This window comes from Endocarpon pusillum (assembly GCF_000464535.1).
Source record: "Endocarpon pusillum Z07020 unplaced genomic scaffold scaffold1300, whole genome shotgun sequence".
NCBI lineage: Eukaryota > Fungi > Ascomycota > Eurotiomycetes > Verrucariales > Verrucariaceae > Endocarpon > Endocarpon pusillum.
This window is the reverse complement of record NW_006913659.1, coordinates 230,515-245,225: the sequence shown is the minus strand read 5'-3', so window position 1 is coordinate 245,225 and position 14,711 is coordinate 230,515. Positions and strand designations below refer to the sequence as shown.

Here is a 14,711-nt window from a genome sequence, read left to right as displayed (position 1 = left end):
GTGTCTTACCCGATTCCGTCGGACAAGATACAAACTTGCGACTGCGTCTTCTCATTCTTACCTTCTACTTCCACAATTCACCGCGATCATGTCGATTGACCTTTCTCCACCAGAATTGGGCTTCAAGCGTATATATGTACACGGTATAGAATTTTCACCACAGCACTGACTGCGAAATAGGACCTTTCAATCGTGAGGTCTCCGAAACCCTTCGCCTTGGAAATCCGCACGATGGTCCTCTTGCTTTCAAGGTCTATATGGCCTCCACCCCCAAATTTTGCGTAAATATCTTGTGCTAACAACAAGATTTTAGGTCAAAACTACAGCTCCCAAGCAGTATGTAGCATCCGGAAGTCGAGATGGGGTCATGCTAAAGCCAGCCAGATACTGCGTGCGACCAAACTCTGGTCTTATCCACCCTAATGGCTCGGTCGATGTTCAAGGTACGAACACAATCAACTACCCGCTTTCATTCTAACAATTTTACAGTGCTCTTACAAGCAATGAAAGAAGATCCTCCTCTTGATGCAAAGTGTCGCGACAAATTCCTTGTCCAGTCAGTTCTCATCACATCGGAAGATGTCTCGAACATTCCAGCGATTTGGCAAGCGATTGAAAAGACCGCAAAATCGTCAATCCAGGAACGTAAAATCAGAGTCAATTTTCTGCCTGCTGAAGGCGCTACGTCCACCACCAACGGTGTTCCCGCACCCCATCGGAACTCGGAAGAGCCACCTGCCTATTCGTCTCCCTCACCCCAGTTTGGCTCTCCAGCTACGCATTCAGCCGTCACATCCACTGAAACGAAGGATTACGGGAAGAAGTCGGTAGACGAGACGAACAATTCATCATCGACTGCTACGGCCCCATCCACCGTTAGCTCCGTAGCGGCTGCAGTCTCAAGTGCTGTTCCTAAATCTCAGGAAGACCTGAAGCAACAGCTGGCAGATGCAAAAGCACAGATATCGAAGTTGACCAGTCAGTTGGGCGACCCTCAATTGCGGCAGAGGAAAGTCCAGGAAGCGAGCGAGAAAATGCAGACGGTTGTGCAACAAACTGGTGAGACTGGGGTACCTGTGCAAATTGTGGCGGGACTTTGCCTTCTCAGCTTCCTTCTGGCCTATTTCTTCTTTTGACCTACCCATAGGAGAATTTCATGGTGCTATTACTACCTCGTGGATTGGGTGTTGGATTGGGTTCAGAGCAGCAAATCAAGAGGCCGTACAGAAGTGCTCGTCACATTTAGAGGAAGAATGGCAGTTAGGCAAGGTCTCCCAGGAGGAGCTTTTTGAGAGTTGCCTTGTGCGACAGACTGTGTATGCCGATGTTGCATTACCTACTCCATTCATCATTTAATGTAACCAGCCATACTTGCGTAGACCGACTTGTTGTAGCTCTTTCACGGGCACTGAACATGCATGTTCGTCCAATTGTCACATTCTTAGAAATCCATCACTGAGCCATTTTCGGATGCGCGTAAAGATTCCTACTGTGCTGGTGGAGCCCTTATTATTCATTGTTAGCTGACAGCTATCCAAACATCTGATTATGGAAGGCCCACGTGGAAATCTAGATGGAGCCTTCAGCAATTGATGCAAGAAATCCCTGCTCGCCCCTGCATGACCCGGCGTACCACTCCGCAGAACATCCGCACCAAAACGATAACTTTTTCAACCTTCGTTGCCCTGTTGCTCTCGTGTCTTTCTCGGAATCAGTTTATGTTCCGCTTAATGATTATGGTCTTTTCCGTCATTTCCACCGAGACACGGGCACGACTACAGATATCCACAGCAGCCACAAGCCCCGAATCTGCCCCACCAGAGTCGAAATCGTCGCAATTGCAAGATGCAGCCTCAAAAGACGATGACTTCTTTTGGACATATACCGAGGAGCCTCATAGAACTCGACGACAAGCTATCATCAGAGCGCATCCTGAAGTCACCAAATTGTGTGGACCAGAGCCGCTCACCAAGTACCTTGTAGTGCTGGTTGTCCTACTTCAGATCTACTGCGCCTATGCTCTTTCCTCGACACCAGTTCTGTCATGGAGATTCCTCATGACAGCCTACATTGTTGGTGCAACTGCCAACCAGAATCTCTTCCTTTCCATTCACGAGATCAGCCACAACCTTGCCTTCCGCTCAGCATCTGCGAATCGAGCCATTGCAATCCTTGCAAACCTACCAATTGGCATTCCCTACTCAGCTTCTTTCAGACCGTATCACTTGACGCATCACAAGTCGCTCGGTGTTGATGGATTGGACGCAGATCTGCCGACACCTCTAGAAGCCATCTTTCTCGATTCTCTGCTTGGAAAGGCCTTCTTTTGCACATTTCAGATACTGTTTTATGCCATTCGACCAATGTTCGTATATCAAGTACCTCTGACAAAGGTCCACTTCGCCAACATATTCGTGCAATTGGCGTTTGACGCGTGCCTCGTTCGAGCATGCGGAGCGAATGCGCTGATATATCTCATTATGAGTTCTTTCCTCGCAGGCTCACTTCATCCCTGTGCAGCTCACTTTATTGCCGAACACTACGTTTTTGATGCTCCTGCGACAGTGCCCAAGCAACCCAGCAATGTACCAATTCCAGAGACTTACTCCTACTACGGTGGTCTCAATCTCCTCACCTACAATGTTGGATATCACAATGAGCACCATGATTTTCCAGCAGTGCCATGGAGTCGACTCCCTTCTTTGCATAAGATTGCAAAGGAGTTCTACGAGCCGTTACCTTACCACAAGAGCTGGACATTGGTGCTGTGGAAATTCATCCTGGATAAGCAAGTTGGGCTTTGGTGTCGAGTCAAGAGGGCTGAGGGCGGCCGTCTTGTTGGGTCATGGAAGGAGAGCGAAGTCCAAAACTAGAAATATAGATGCATAAACTAATCTTAGTCTCACGGAAAAAATCACCTTCAGACCTGATGGTGCTGGTTAATTGTGCGGGTTGTGATTCTTTTCGTGGTTTGGCAAGAGTAGCTCTTGTGATTTCTCTCCAGCCAACCTCCAGCTCTACAACCCACAACCCACAATCCACATCTGGATCTCACAATCCTCTTGTGCAGCTTCAAAAAGGGATATTCTTATGGCGCCACGCTTCAAGCGTAAGCGGCGGGCCTCTCTCACTTCTTCCAGTGCACGCACTTCCCAGAGCTGGAGCTCCCAGAGCAGCAGGTTCAAGCGACCATCATTACCATCGCAATCCTCTTCTAGAAGAAGGTCCATTGATCCCCCTTACAATCAAGCATCTAGTCACCATCATATCCCTCATGACCGTGATGCATCTCAACCGCAAACCTATCATGCGGCGGACAATGAGGAAGTCGATGAGGATCTGGAGCAAGTTGTTATGGCAATCGATCGACAGCAGAAAGGGACCATTGGCTGTGCATACTATGTCGCGCGCAATGAAACGTTATATTGCCTTCAGGACGTGATTGACGGGAGTCTTGAGGCGATCGAAACATGCAAGACTTACTATAATTGGTGCAGCAATGTCGGCATCGTTGACAAAAACTAGTGAAAATAGACATTCGGCCAACCATTGTCCTACTTTCTCCCAGAGTAGGCCCAGAAGACAATGACTCAGAAGCTACTCGACGACTAGGTCGTGGTTCACTCGTTGGTGATGGTCTGTATCTAGCGCACCATCAAAAGATGCGGACTGATTTTGGCGATAGTTGGATCGGAGCCTCCCCTTCCGTACCAAGTTGACATACGGCCTTCGCAAGAATTCGCCTACGAAGGAACAAAGACTAAGCTCATCAACCTTGAATCGGCGATTGCAAGAAATGATGGGACCATCTTCCTGGTCCCAGGAGATGCCTCGACCTATGATGATGAGCAAGACCACGAGAACTTTGGCTCCACTAACCGTCAAGGTAAATTGTTGCGTCTGTCAAGCTGGATTGACTTCGAGAGCCGAGTTAGTGCTGGATGTGTAGGGGCAATCTTGACTCATTTGCAAAGAAGAAGAGCTGCGGACTATCTACCAGACGATCCTGATGCTCAATGGGCCTTTCGAGTGAGAAGCTTAGAGATGTTCACTCTGCAAAATACTATGTAGGCATTTTATCCTCTGTTAGGCCTTCTCTAATATACACTTACAGGTTCATCAGTCCTGATACCCTACTTTCACTACAGATCATCCAGCCAGAATCTCATCCTAACGCATTCAACCAGGGTCCTGGCTCAACGGGCTCCAAAGAGTCACTTTCTATTTACGGACTGTTCCACCACTATGCTCGTACACCACAAGGCAAAGGTAGACTACGGCAGACCTTCCTCCGGCCCAGTCTAGATCTAGAAGAGACAAACCATCGACTCGATTTCATTGGTGTCTTCGTCAGGCCAGAAAACCAGATTCCACTACAGAAGCTGTCTAGGAGTATGAGCATGATCAAGAACATTCGCACTGTCATGATACATCTCCATAAAGGTGTCAATGGGGGCAACCAGAAATCTGGGGGATTTAAGTCTGGTGTCTGGGCAACGCTTCTTGAGTTTGCTCACCACACAATCGACATCCGAGACACTTTGCGCGAGGTGCTTGGTGGTGAAAGCTTGCCCCTGCTGGCAAAGTCTATGCAGGTGCTGGATACCCGATTGCTTCAGAGTGTGGGTAGGAATATCAATGACATTTTCGATCGTGAATCTTCGATTGAGCAGAACCGTACCGTCGTCAAACGTGGAGTTAACGATCAGTTGGATGACCTCAAGAATATCTATGATGGCATGGATGATCTTCTTTCTCGGACGGCACTTGAAATTGCTCGAGAGCTGCCCGATCACATTGCGATGAAGCTCAACGTGATCTATTTCCCTCAATTGGGCTATCACATTACGATACCACTCGATCCACACACCAGGCAACCACTATACGAAGGTGATCCAGACGATCCAGCGAGTGGAAGTCGGTGGGAACGTATGTTCACCACCGAGAACCAAGTCTATCTCAAAGACGATCGAATGCGGGCTATGGATGAAAGGCTGGGAGATCTGTGGAATATGATCTGTGGTGAGTGAAACTCCATGTTACTACTTGAAGCAGCGAATTAACCTATCACGGACCAGACCTCGAAATCGAAATCTCTTACGACCTCGCCCAACGAGTCCTTCAACACGAAGAAATTCTCATCTCGGTCTCCGACATCTGCGGAGAGTTAGATTGCATGCTTGCCTTCGCCCAAGCCGCACGTCAATACAACCTCGTTCGACCCCGGATGACCGAAAAGAATATAATTGACATCAAGAATTGCCGGCATCTGCTCCAAGAGATGACAGTCCCCTCCTACGTCACCAACGACGCCTTCCTAATCGGTGGTACTGACCCTGACGACCAATCCTACAGGCATACCTCGGAACGCCCAACCAGGCAACCTTCCTCCCATCCCCACGAAGACGAAGATGAAGATCCGCCACCACCGCGCATACTCCTGCTAACCGGCCCCAACTACTCCGGAAAATCCATTTACCTCAAATCCATCGCCCTAACCATCTACCTCGCCCACCTCGGCTCCTTCGTGCCCTGCACCTCCGCCCTCGTCGGCCTCACCGACTCCATCCTCACTCGCATCCGCACCTGCGAGACGGTATCCCGTCCCCACTCGGCATTCATGATCGATCTGCAGCAGATCGCTGGGATCCTCAAAATGGCAACGAACAGGTCGTTGGTGGTTATGGATGAGTTTGGCAAGGGAACAGACAGTTGTGATGGGGCAGGGTTGGTTGCTGGCGTGTTGCAACATTTGCTGGGCGAGATTGGTGAAGAAGGAGAAAGCGTGCGGCCGAAGGTGCTGGCCGCGACGCACTTCCATGATATATTTGAGATGGGATTCCTCCCGCCCCAGAACGGATTACAATTCGCGCACATGGAGGTGCGTGTTGATCGGAAACACCATCACGATGATGACCAGCACGCGGAAGCCGGTCAGTCCGCCACGCAGGTTACCTATCTGTATAATCTACGTCCAGGTCGGAGCACGGAGTCGTTTGGCACACAATGCGCGGCTATGAATGGGGTCCCTGCGCCGATTGTGCAGAGGGCCAGTCAGTTGAGTAAATTGGCGGCGAAGGGAGAGGATTTGGTGAGTGTCTGTGCGGTTGGCGGGAAGGAGGAAGAGGAGGATTTGGAGAGGGCGGAGGTGGTGGCGAGGGCCTTTTTGCATTGGGATCTTGATGATGACGGCGGGAATCATTGTGGTGTTGTAGGGAATGGGGATCCAAGGAGGGTGCTGGAGGAGTTAGTTGGGGAGGTAGCTGGGGAGATTGACATTGGTGTTCGGACAGGATCTGGAAGTGCAGCGGCTAATGGGATGGAGATGGAAACTGGATCGGGAGTTGAGATCGGTAGGGAGAATGCATCGGAGGTTTGAGGAGAGAGGCTTAAGGTATATGTCAGAAAGGGCTGCCTTGCCGCAGTATGGCTTTACAAGATAGAAAGGCCTCCTGCTCTGAAAGTCTAGCATCGTGTGAGTTGATGTACTGAGAGATGGTTCTCTAATCCGTCTAACATCATTTAGTACCCGTGATTCGTGTAAACTCTACGCGTATCATTTGCTGCCCTCGTCCACTTCCTCTCTTCCCCGTTGCCTGCACTTGCCAACAAAATCCGGCGCGACCAAATAACACCGCCACACTTCCCAACAGACTCGAAAACGGATCTACAAGGCCATCCCTCGAGCTTGCGCCCATCCTCATACCCGTAGAAGATGGCCCAGAAATATCCTCGTGATGAGATAGTTGCCCTTCTCTAGCCTCTGGGCCGCGATCCTAGCTACTTCATCCGGGTGCTGGGGCTTATCGTCTTGTTTTAGCATTAGAGTCAGGGTTGGTTCTAGCTTGTATTCATCCTGATAGCCAGGGTGAGGATGGCCGTGGGAAACAGGTTGTGGATTCTAATATCCATTGAACTGGGAGAAGAAGAAGAAGAGATGTTGTGTATCTTGTTGTACAACGCACTATGCATAGCTACTACGTACTCCTTGCACGAGGGTGTCTGATAGGGAATTTCATGAGCCCTTTTGCACAGGTGTAGGGGGCGTAGCCGGACACCGGGAAGCAGGTTAGGGTTGAGGAGGTGAACATGATGTATTTTGACTCAGTCGAGGAGTGCTCTTCCAGGGATTTGACAAGCTCTTTGGGTGTAGAGGCTAACCAGCGGTTGAGCGTGGCATGGGCCATGTAAGCTGCTGACTAGCAGCTGGTGTCCATTTCTCTACGGATGGCATCAATGGAGGTGTTTGTGAAGAACCCGGGGATGCAGTGGCTGGCACAGCACCAGATGATGGAAAGCTTGGGTGCATTTTGGCCAACTATCACAACATTCGCTCCTTTGGATACGATATGCTTGGCTGCCGACAGATCCAATTCTGGGAGCCGCCAGTGATGATTGCAGTCTACGGGTGGCAGGTCAGCAGAAGTTGAAAAAATTAGAGGATATGCCGAGGGCAACCTTCTGATCCAAAGGGAAATGGTTCTTGGTGGAGAGGGACCCCATGAACGTCAGAGCCAGCCAACCGAATAGTCAGGTGGATGCTAGGGTCTGTTGACGCTCTCTGCCTGGAGTTGGCTTGCCGTGCTACCTACTTTTTCCATCGACGCATGAACTCTGATGCTCCATTAAAGCAGCAATTTGAGCTGGAGTCTTGGGCAACAGTTGGATTAAGCGCAGTGCATGCCACAGTTTTGCCAAGAAAAGAAAAATCATGCGCATCACTGCACTGCACTGCAGCAATCAGCTACGCTTCCTCCTCGCCGCCTCCCCGCCGCCTCCCTCTGCCTAAATCTCCCTGTAAAGTAGCGATGAGTTCACGGAGTCCGTGCTAGCAACATCTGCGTCTCACTCGTCGGACCCTGTTGCCCATTCCAGTTTCTCTTCCGGGAACCTGTTAGCGAACATTGCGATCGCCAATTGACCAACACACAACGGATCTTGGCGTTCTATCCTTTAATAAATGTGCTGACCATCTTTGCAACTAAATTACCATCATACGTCACGCAAAAGGCATATCAATCCTCTGCTTGCCGAATACTTAACCAGCTTAAGGTAAGTGGCTGAGCAACTCTTTTCCCGGCTTCGTTGGTCATCAGGAAGGCGAGATCTTCGCTTTCTGAAACGCGATCTCGCTAAGAAGATGCGCAACACAAAGATTCCACAGCATATAGAACGCCACCTACGTGTAACGCATTTTGTTGACTAAAGGAATAGATGGTCAAGCGAGATTGGCCGTTCGTTATGGCACTGCCACCCTTATGCCATGATCGTCAAGGCGGCAGCACTCTGGGGCAGGACGTCTATAAAGTGGCCGGGGTCGAACCCCAAGTAACATAGAGCCAGAAGATATTGCAGGCATCAAGTGGAATACCTTGAGTATCTTTTAGCCAGACCACTCATAAGAATCACGCAGAACACCCCACGACATTTCCTTGTCAAAAATCCATATCTTTACAAACCGTCCAAGCCTACAAAAACAAAGTTTCCACCATGCATTTCACCACAATCCTGAACACCGCCTTCCTCGCCATCGTCAGCGGCGCCCTCGCCGCGCCCCTGGCTCAGTCAGGCTCCGGCTCCAGCTCGTCGAACTACTTTCCCAGCGTCACCGAAATTGGCTGGTGCATGATCCCTTGGAATGTGGACGATTGCGTCAAGGCTCAGGGCCACGCTGACATCGCCGCCCAAGCCGCCCAGAACCTCTTCCCCGCCAACACCCTGCACAATGGCAAGGGCGACGCCTTCCGCCACTGCTACTGGAATGCCCGCATGACCATCGACCTGGGCGCTGGCAACGCCAAGAGCATCGGCGATAACCACGAGGATGGGTCCAATGGCCCGGCGGAGGAGAAGAGGATGGACCTTGCAAACAATGCGTCCGGAAGAAATATTGGCGCCAGTGCGGGAAGTTATGCCAGTGCACAGGAGGCTTGTAGGGTGGCTGCCGTGAATGGGAGGCTGGTGACCTTGAAGTAGACAGCCGAGAGTGGGACCGATCAGGGCTTGCCAATATCAGTTGTTCATAGGATATGTCTCTGATATGTGAATGGGCGCTTCTGCTTTCAATACCCGTAGTCTTCGTGATATTGGTCGGAGGAAGGAACCTGGAGCTCATGTCAACAGCCACAAAATAAATCATCAGAATTTGAATTGATGGACTTAATTATTTATCCCCCTCATACTAGTGACATCTTGAGCTAGATGAGACTAACTTCTAGGCAAAGTCAATCTCTACCGTGGTTGACAAGTCATGATGTTCGAACCCATCTTATTTAGCAGGAAGAGGCCCTCTTCAAAATAATGCTAGGGGAGCCATCAAAGTGCGCTTAGGTTAAGTCTTATCGTAAGATTGTTTAAAATGTGCAAAGATACATAGCTTAGTTATCTATGATCTAATGAAATATTATTATCCACCACGTATTTTGCTGAAAATATAGTCACAGTATAATTTGACCGAATAGCTGTTCTTTCCATCAACGGCACTTAGCTCATTTATTTAGCTACCCCTTCTCTTGGCAAGTAGGTTGTGAACCAAAACTGGGTCGCACTTCGGTCATTATGGTCGCCTACTTTATCTGTGAACAGTCTCTGAAGGGGTGGCACCATTCTCTTTAATGTCCTTTTCGTTGCATCCTGGTGAATATGTCAGAAGCCCACAAGATGGTTTACAACAAACATTATGTTCCGCTCGAGTCGAATCCCACAATCTTTACAAGGTTGATACATGAGTTGGGCGTCTCGCCTTCGTTGGCTTTTTATGATGTTCTGTCGATCGACAATTCCGAGTTGCTCGCTTTCACTCCTCGGCCTGCACTTGCCCTTATTCTTGTCTTCCCTACTTCCGCCAAATACGAGGAGCACAAGGCCAAAGAAGAAGCATTAAGGAAATGCTATGATGGTTGCGGCGAAGATGAGCAGGTGATGTGGTACAGACAAATGATCAACAACGCCTGTGGACTTTATGGTATTTTGCACGCTATCAGCAATGGAGATTCTAGGCGATTCATCCGTGAGTGAATGAACATTCTCTGTCAATGAAGACGTGTACAAGCCTACTCGAATCGAGAATCTTTATCACGTGGCAATCTTTCACCATCTCGTGGGGATCTAAGGAGCTGAACGAGTTCTTTCACCTTCGAGAAAACACTGACTGTGCATGCATCCCGCAATTTTAGTTCCTGATTCCCACTTGTCCCGTTTTCTTGAGAGCTGCCGACAGTTGAAGCCTCTCGACCGCGCCCGGATGCTAGAGAATGATGCCGAGCTTGAATCTGCTTATAGCATGTTTGCTCTACAAGGCGATTCAGAGGTTCCCGAAAACCCCGAAGACGAGGTCGATTTTCACTATGTTTGTTTCGTGAAGTCACACAAAGATGGGCATCTGTATGAGATGGATGGTGACCGCAAAGGGCCAGTGGACTGGGGTCCTCTAGGATCAGATGAGGACGTCCTCGATGAGCGTAGTCTCTATCTGGTTCAGGAATTCATTCAGAGGGAAGATGGATGCAACGCCAATTTTAGTTTGCTTGTTTTGGCACCTGCGTGATCACCGTACATTCATACCTGTCTTCATATCAATGCGTTTCGTTGACAATATTCCACTTTCATCTGTATCAACAAGGGCGCAGAGGTATATCCCCTAGCTAGCTATTATATGATTCAGCAGGATCATGAAATTAGGAGGCGATATATAGTCCTGGAAACCATAAATCTTCGGTTATACTAGCTACCATGGAGCTCGGCTTGGATTCATAAAACCCTAAGCTAAAGCATCAATCGGGCTCATAACTGTTGGGCCAAAAGGACCGCGGCCCTCAGAGAATCGTAAATCAGCTTATGTTTGACATGTTTCTTCAGACGATTATTCCTCCTTCGAGGCGACTAGCTATCTAACATAGCCACTAGGATGCTGCCATCTCCTAGGGTGCCTAAGCGCCAATTGGCCTTAGTTTGACAGGTACACCAAATTACTACAAATTACTACGTAAGCCTTCCGGGCTTCTTGTACACTGTGACCTGGATAGACATCTCTAGTACTTACTTAACTGCCATAAATTTAATCCGGATCCATCTGATATTCATAGTGTTGGTATAAAGACCACAGCAGCAATGCAGAGTAACTAGTGTGGTTGACCTCAAAACGAACTGGGGCTAAAGATGGGCCAAGATTTCATCCCGCACCTACAATATTTTTTAGTGCTGATAGCTCTGAATTACCAACCACATTGTCCGCCAAACAACACAGACTCTGGATCATGGGCAAGAATCAGAACTCGAATGGGCATGATTCTACGAAACATACCTCGAAAAGCGTGGAGCAGACGAAATACAAAGTGAATGAAACATTCGCAGACTCCGAAGATGAGTTCTTCGCCGGACGAGATCAAATTTTACTTGACGATGGCCCTTCCAGCAAACGGCGAAAACTCCATGAAGATGGTAGGCAAAATCGAAATCTTACTAAAATCTGTGGTGACTAAGCTAAAAGGCTTCTAGATGCATTCTTACAGCTCTCAGACGAAGAAGTCCTAGATTATGACGAAGACGACGACACCGAAGATGACATTCCTGAATCAGATGGCGAGGCTTCAGCATTCGAGAGACCAGACGAGGAAGGGGAGGAGGAGGACAATTTGCGAGACTGGGGAACCTCCAAAGCCGACTACTACAACGCAGATGCCATTGAGACGGAAGCTGACGCACTCGAGGAAGAGCGGGAGGCACGCAGACTTCAGCAGAAGCAGCTCCAGAAATTGAGTGAAGCGGACTTTGGTTTCGACGAAAATCGATGGATGGAGGAAGACAGTGCAGGGATTGAGTTGCGGAGGGATACTTTCACGGAACGACTGCCAGAGCTGGAAATCAAAGAAGATGCATCTTCGGAAGAGAAGGCCCAAATCCTGAAAAGCAGATATCCAGAATTCGAGCCGCTTGCAAAGGATTTTGTGGAGCTCCAAAATTTGCACGAAGAACTGACTTTAGCTGCAAAGGCAGCAGAGGCAGTTGTTAAGGCGAAGGGTTCTTCAAGGAAGGGCGAGAACGGGGCCATTGTGGAAGATTTGCTGGTGCACGAGACACCTATTGCTACGATCAAGTTAAGGGCTCTGTCTACGTATCTTGGGACAATTGGAATGTATTTCGCGTTGTTAACCTCCACAACGAATCCTGCCTCTTCGAACGCGCTTGCTTTGTCACCGGCCGAGCTTCGAGATCATCCAATTGTTCATAGTCTTTTCCGGGCAAGACAGCTATGGGAAAATATCAAGGATACTCCTTTACCAGAACTCCAGGCCGTGGCCAGAGAAGCGGAGTCGGGTACTCTGATAGAAGCTGAGCCGGAGCCCCGTATGAACGGAGCGAGCATACCGAATTCCATGAATGATGACTACGTTGCAAAGAAGAAGAGGAGAACGAAGACGGAAAGAGCAGCTACAAAGGCACAGGAGCTGGTCGAAGCTAAAAGACAACTGCAGATGAAAAGGACCGAGGCTAAACTTGCCGACCTAGATGTCCTTTTATTGACCAAGCGAAAAGAGGCGAGGCTCAAGGATATCGGGAGGAAGAGCAATGGGGAGGAGAACTCCGAGTTCGGCGATGAAGAAGCCCTTACAGCACAAGAAGTAGCCGAAAAGGCCCTCAGAAAGAAGAGTCTTCGCTTTTACACTTCCCAAATTGCGCAAAAGTCCAACAAACGTGGTGCTGCTTCCAGAGATGCAGGTGGAGATGCAGATCTGCCATATAAGGAGCGACTGAAGGATCGCCAAGCAAGATTGATGCGCGAAGCCCAGCGGAAAGGGCAATCTCAGGCTGGGGAAAATGAGCGTTTAGGTAGCGAGGCCAGCGGTGACGAGGCAGAAGACATTCGATTGGCCAAAGAGGTCAGAGGTGACGGTGTTGACGAAGATGACTACTACGATATGGTATCTGCTCGTACGAAGCAGAAAAAGGACGAAAGGAAAGCATTGGCTGAAGCTCAGGCTCAAGCTGTTAAGGAAGGCGGCCAAGTCTATATTGAAGAAGAGGTAGGACCAGATGGGAAGCGGGCAATCACCTATGCCATCTCCAAGAATAAAGGACTGGCGCCCAGACGAAAGAAGGAGATCCGTAATCCTCGCGTAAAGAAAAAGATGCGGTATGAAAAGGCGAAAAAGAAGCTTGGGAGTATCCGTCCGATTTACAAGGGTGGAGAAGGGAGAGGTGGTTACGGCGGAGAGCTGACAGGCATCAAGACCAATGTTCTGAAGGGTGTGAAGCTATAGGCCACTGTCGGGGTAGACGCTTGATTTTGTCGAACATCCAATCGAGATTCTACCAGTCAAAAACCCCTTTCTATATAAAGAAACTTAAAATATATGTTGGCAAGATGTAGTCTTGTGCGAGATCAACGTTGCCTTTTTGACTCGTGATCTTATGTCTTGGTAGTAGTAATGGTACTCTACTAGTACTACTTAGCAGGAAGAGGCCCTCTTAAAATAATGCTAGGAGAGCCATCAAAGTGCGCTTAGATTAAGCCTAACCATGATATTACTTAGAGAGTGTAAGAATATGCAACTTAGTTGTCTGTGATCTAATAAAATCTTATTATCTATAACGTATTTTATTGAAAATATGATTATAGTATAGTCAAAATATGCCTCTCTTATCATATTAATATGCTCTTTGCGAGCACGCAAGGCATTGATTGAATCAATAGGATGATGAGCTTCTACCTTCTCGTGGTATCCAGCGTGAGTACTCGCTTTCGAGGAAACGAAACGAAGCTCAACACCTGGAAGGCGGGTGGGTGCGAGCCACAGGGTCGGGCTACGACGCGTGGCGAACAACAAAAGGCCTTCACGGCCGCCTGCGGATGAGTGTGAGAAGATACATCTGGTAACGAATCGAATCTCGAGAACCTGTTGTATGAGTGCCGGCACCACAAGTTGCTCTTCAATAATCGATTCGCTCTTATTGAAGCGTGCCTCAGAAGTGGCAAGACGAGATGACTTACAGAGCTCTACTCACAAGGATCTACAAGGACATCATAAATACGAACATATTCGAGTGAAGACGACAAGCCAAAACCTACTGAACACCCTCTGTTACCCTTGAACGTACAGTTATAATCAAATCTAACCGAAAAAACCTCACAGACAAAACCTTTACAGTACAACACGAACTTGTACAAACAAGAGAAACAAAATACAACAAGATTTATTTAGCTATTTATTTATTTGATTCTTACACCGATGTGGTCCTGGCCTAGGGCTGGTCCATGCGGGGGATACGTACAATTAAGAGCAGTTATAACTCTTAATAACAAACAAGAACAAACGCAAGGAAACCTTTCTAGGGAAAAAACCTTACCGCCAGTGAGTGGACGAGTTCTTTGGGGCGCTTCGACGGTGTGCACAGGGCTCTGTAGCTGCAGTGTAGTTAGGCGCAAAGTTGTTCAGCCGCAAACGAGAACTGAGGGAGGGCCCCAGCCTTCATTAGCCAAAGCGTTACTATCTTGAGGGCCTTTGGATCGTCGAGGAGACGGCGGTAATCTGTCGTGCCGGCGGCGGCGAGCATCTTGTGTCTGTCCGAGAGCAGCGGGCAGTCCATAACCACGTGTTGGGCAGTCTGTCTTCTCCAACCGCACCCGCAGGATGGTGAGGGGATGTCTGGAACGTTCTGTTTGAAGAGGAAGTCTGCGAAGCCTATTTTGTTAGTCCTTAGCTGTGTGGTAA

At 48.8% G+C, this 14,711-nt stretch overlaps 6 protein-coding genes across 6 annotated transcripts; all 6 read left to right on the top strand.

Moving 5' to 3' along the window:
- Positions 1 to 88: 88 nt before the first annotated feature.
- Positions 89 to 1,136, top strand: EPUS_00735 (uncharacterized protein; the record flags this gene model as incomplete). Its single annotated transcript, XM_007801515.1, has 4 exons — positions 89 to 128; positions 181 to 251; positions 314 to 443; positions 490 to 1,136. 4 exons carry the CDS (start codon positions 89 to 91, stop codon positions 1,134 to 1,136), a joined length of 888 nt encoding a protein of 295 aa, XP_007799706.1.
- Positions 1,137 to 1,736: 600 nt separating this feature from the next.
- Positions 1,737 to 2,873, top strand: EPUS_00734 (Dihydroceramide delta(4)-desaturase; the record flags this gene model as incomplete). The annotated part of the gene is made up of 1 exon (XM_007801514.1): positions 1,737 to 2,873. The coding sequence occupies one exon, from the start codon at positions 1,737 to 1,739 to the stop codon at positions 2,871 to 2,873; it is 1,137 nt and encodes a 378-aa protein (XP_007799705.1).
- A 217-nt stretch (positions 2,874 to 3,090) lies between these two features.
- Positions 3,091 to 6,379, top strand: EPUS_00733 (uncharacterized protein; the record flags this gene model as incomplete). The annotated part of the gene is made up of 5 exons (XM_007801513.1): positions 3,091 to 3,451; positions 3,526 to 3,636; positions 3,686 to 4,067; positions 4,115 to 5,022; positions 5,079 to 6,379. 5 exons carry the CDS (start codon positions 3,091 to 3,093, stop codon positions 6,377 to 6,379), a joined length of 3,063 nt encoding a protein of 1,020 aa, XP_007799704.1.
- A 2,111-nt stretch (positions 6,380 to 8,490) lies between these two features.
- EPUS_00732 (uncharacterized protein) lies at positions 8,491 to 8,976 on the top strand (the record flags this gene model as incomplete). Its single annotated transcript, XM_007801512.1, has 1 exon — positions 8,491 to 8,976. One exon carries the CDS (start codon positions 8,491 to 8,493, stop codon positions 8,974 to 8,976), a length of 486 nt encoding a protein of 161 aa, XP_007799703.1.
- A 666-nt stretch (positions 8,977 to 9,642) lies between these two features.
- EPUS_00731 (uncharacterized protein) lies at positions 9,643 to 10,546 on the top strand (the record flags this gene model as incomplete). Its single annotated transcript, XM_007801511.1, has 2 exons — positions 9,643 to 10,009; positions 10,176 to 10,546. The coding sequence occupies 2 exons, from the start codon at positions 9,643 to 9,645 to the stop codon at positions 10,544 to 10,546; spliced, it is 738 nt and encodes a 245-aa protein (XP_007799702.1).
- Positions 10,547 to 11,255: 709 nt separating this feature from the next.
- On the top strand, positions 11,256 to 13,259 carry EPUS_00730 (uncharacterized protein; the record flags this gene model as incomplete). The annotated part of the gene is made up of 2 exons (XM_007801510.1): positions 11,256 to 11,439; positions 11,497 to 13,259. The coding sequence occupies 2 exons, from the start codon at positions 11,256 to 11,258 to the stop codon at positions 13,257 to 13,259; spliced, it is 1,947 nt and encodes a 648-aa protein (XP_007799701.1).
- Positions 13,260 to 14,711: the final 1,452 nt, after the last annotated feature.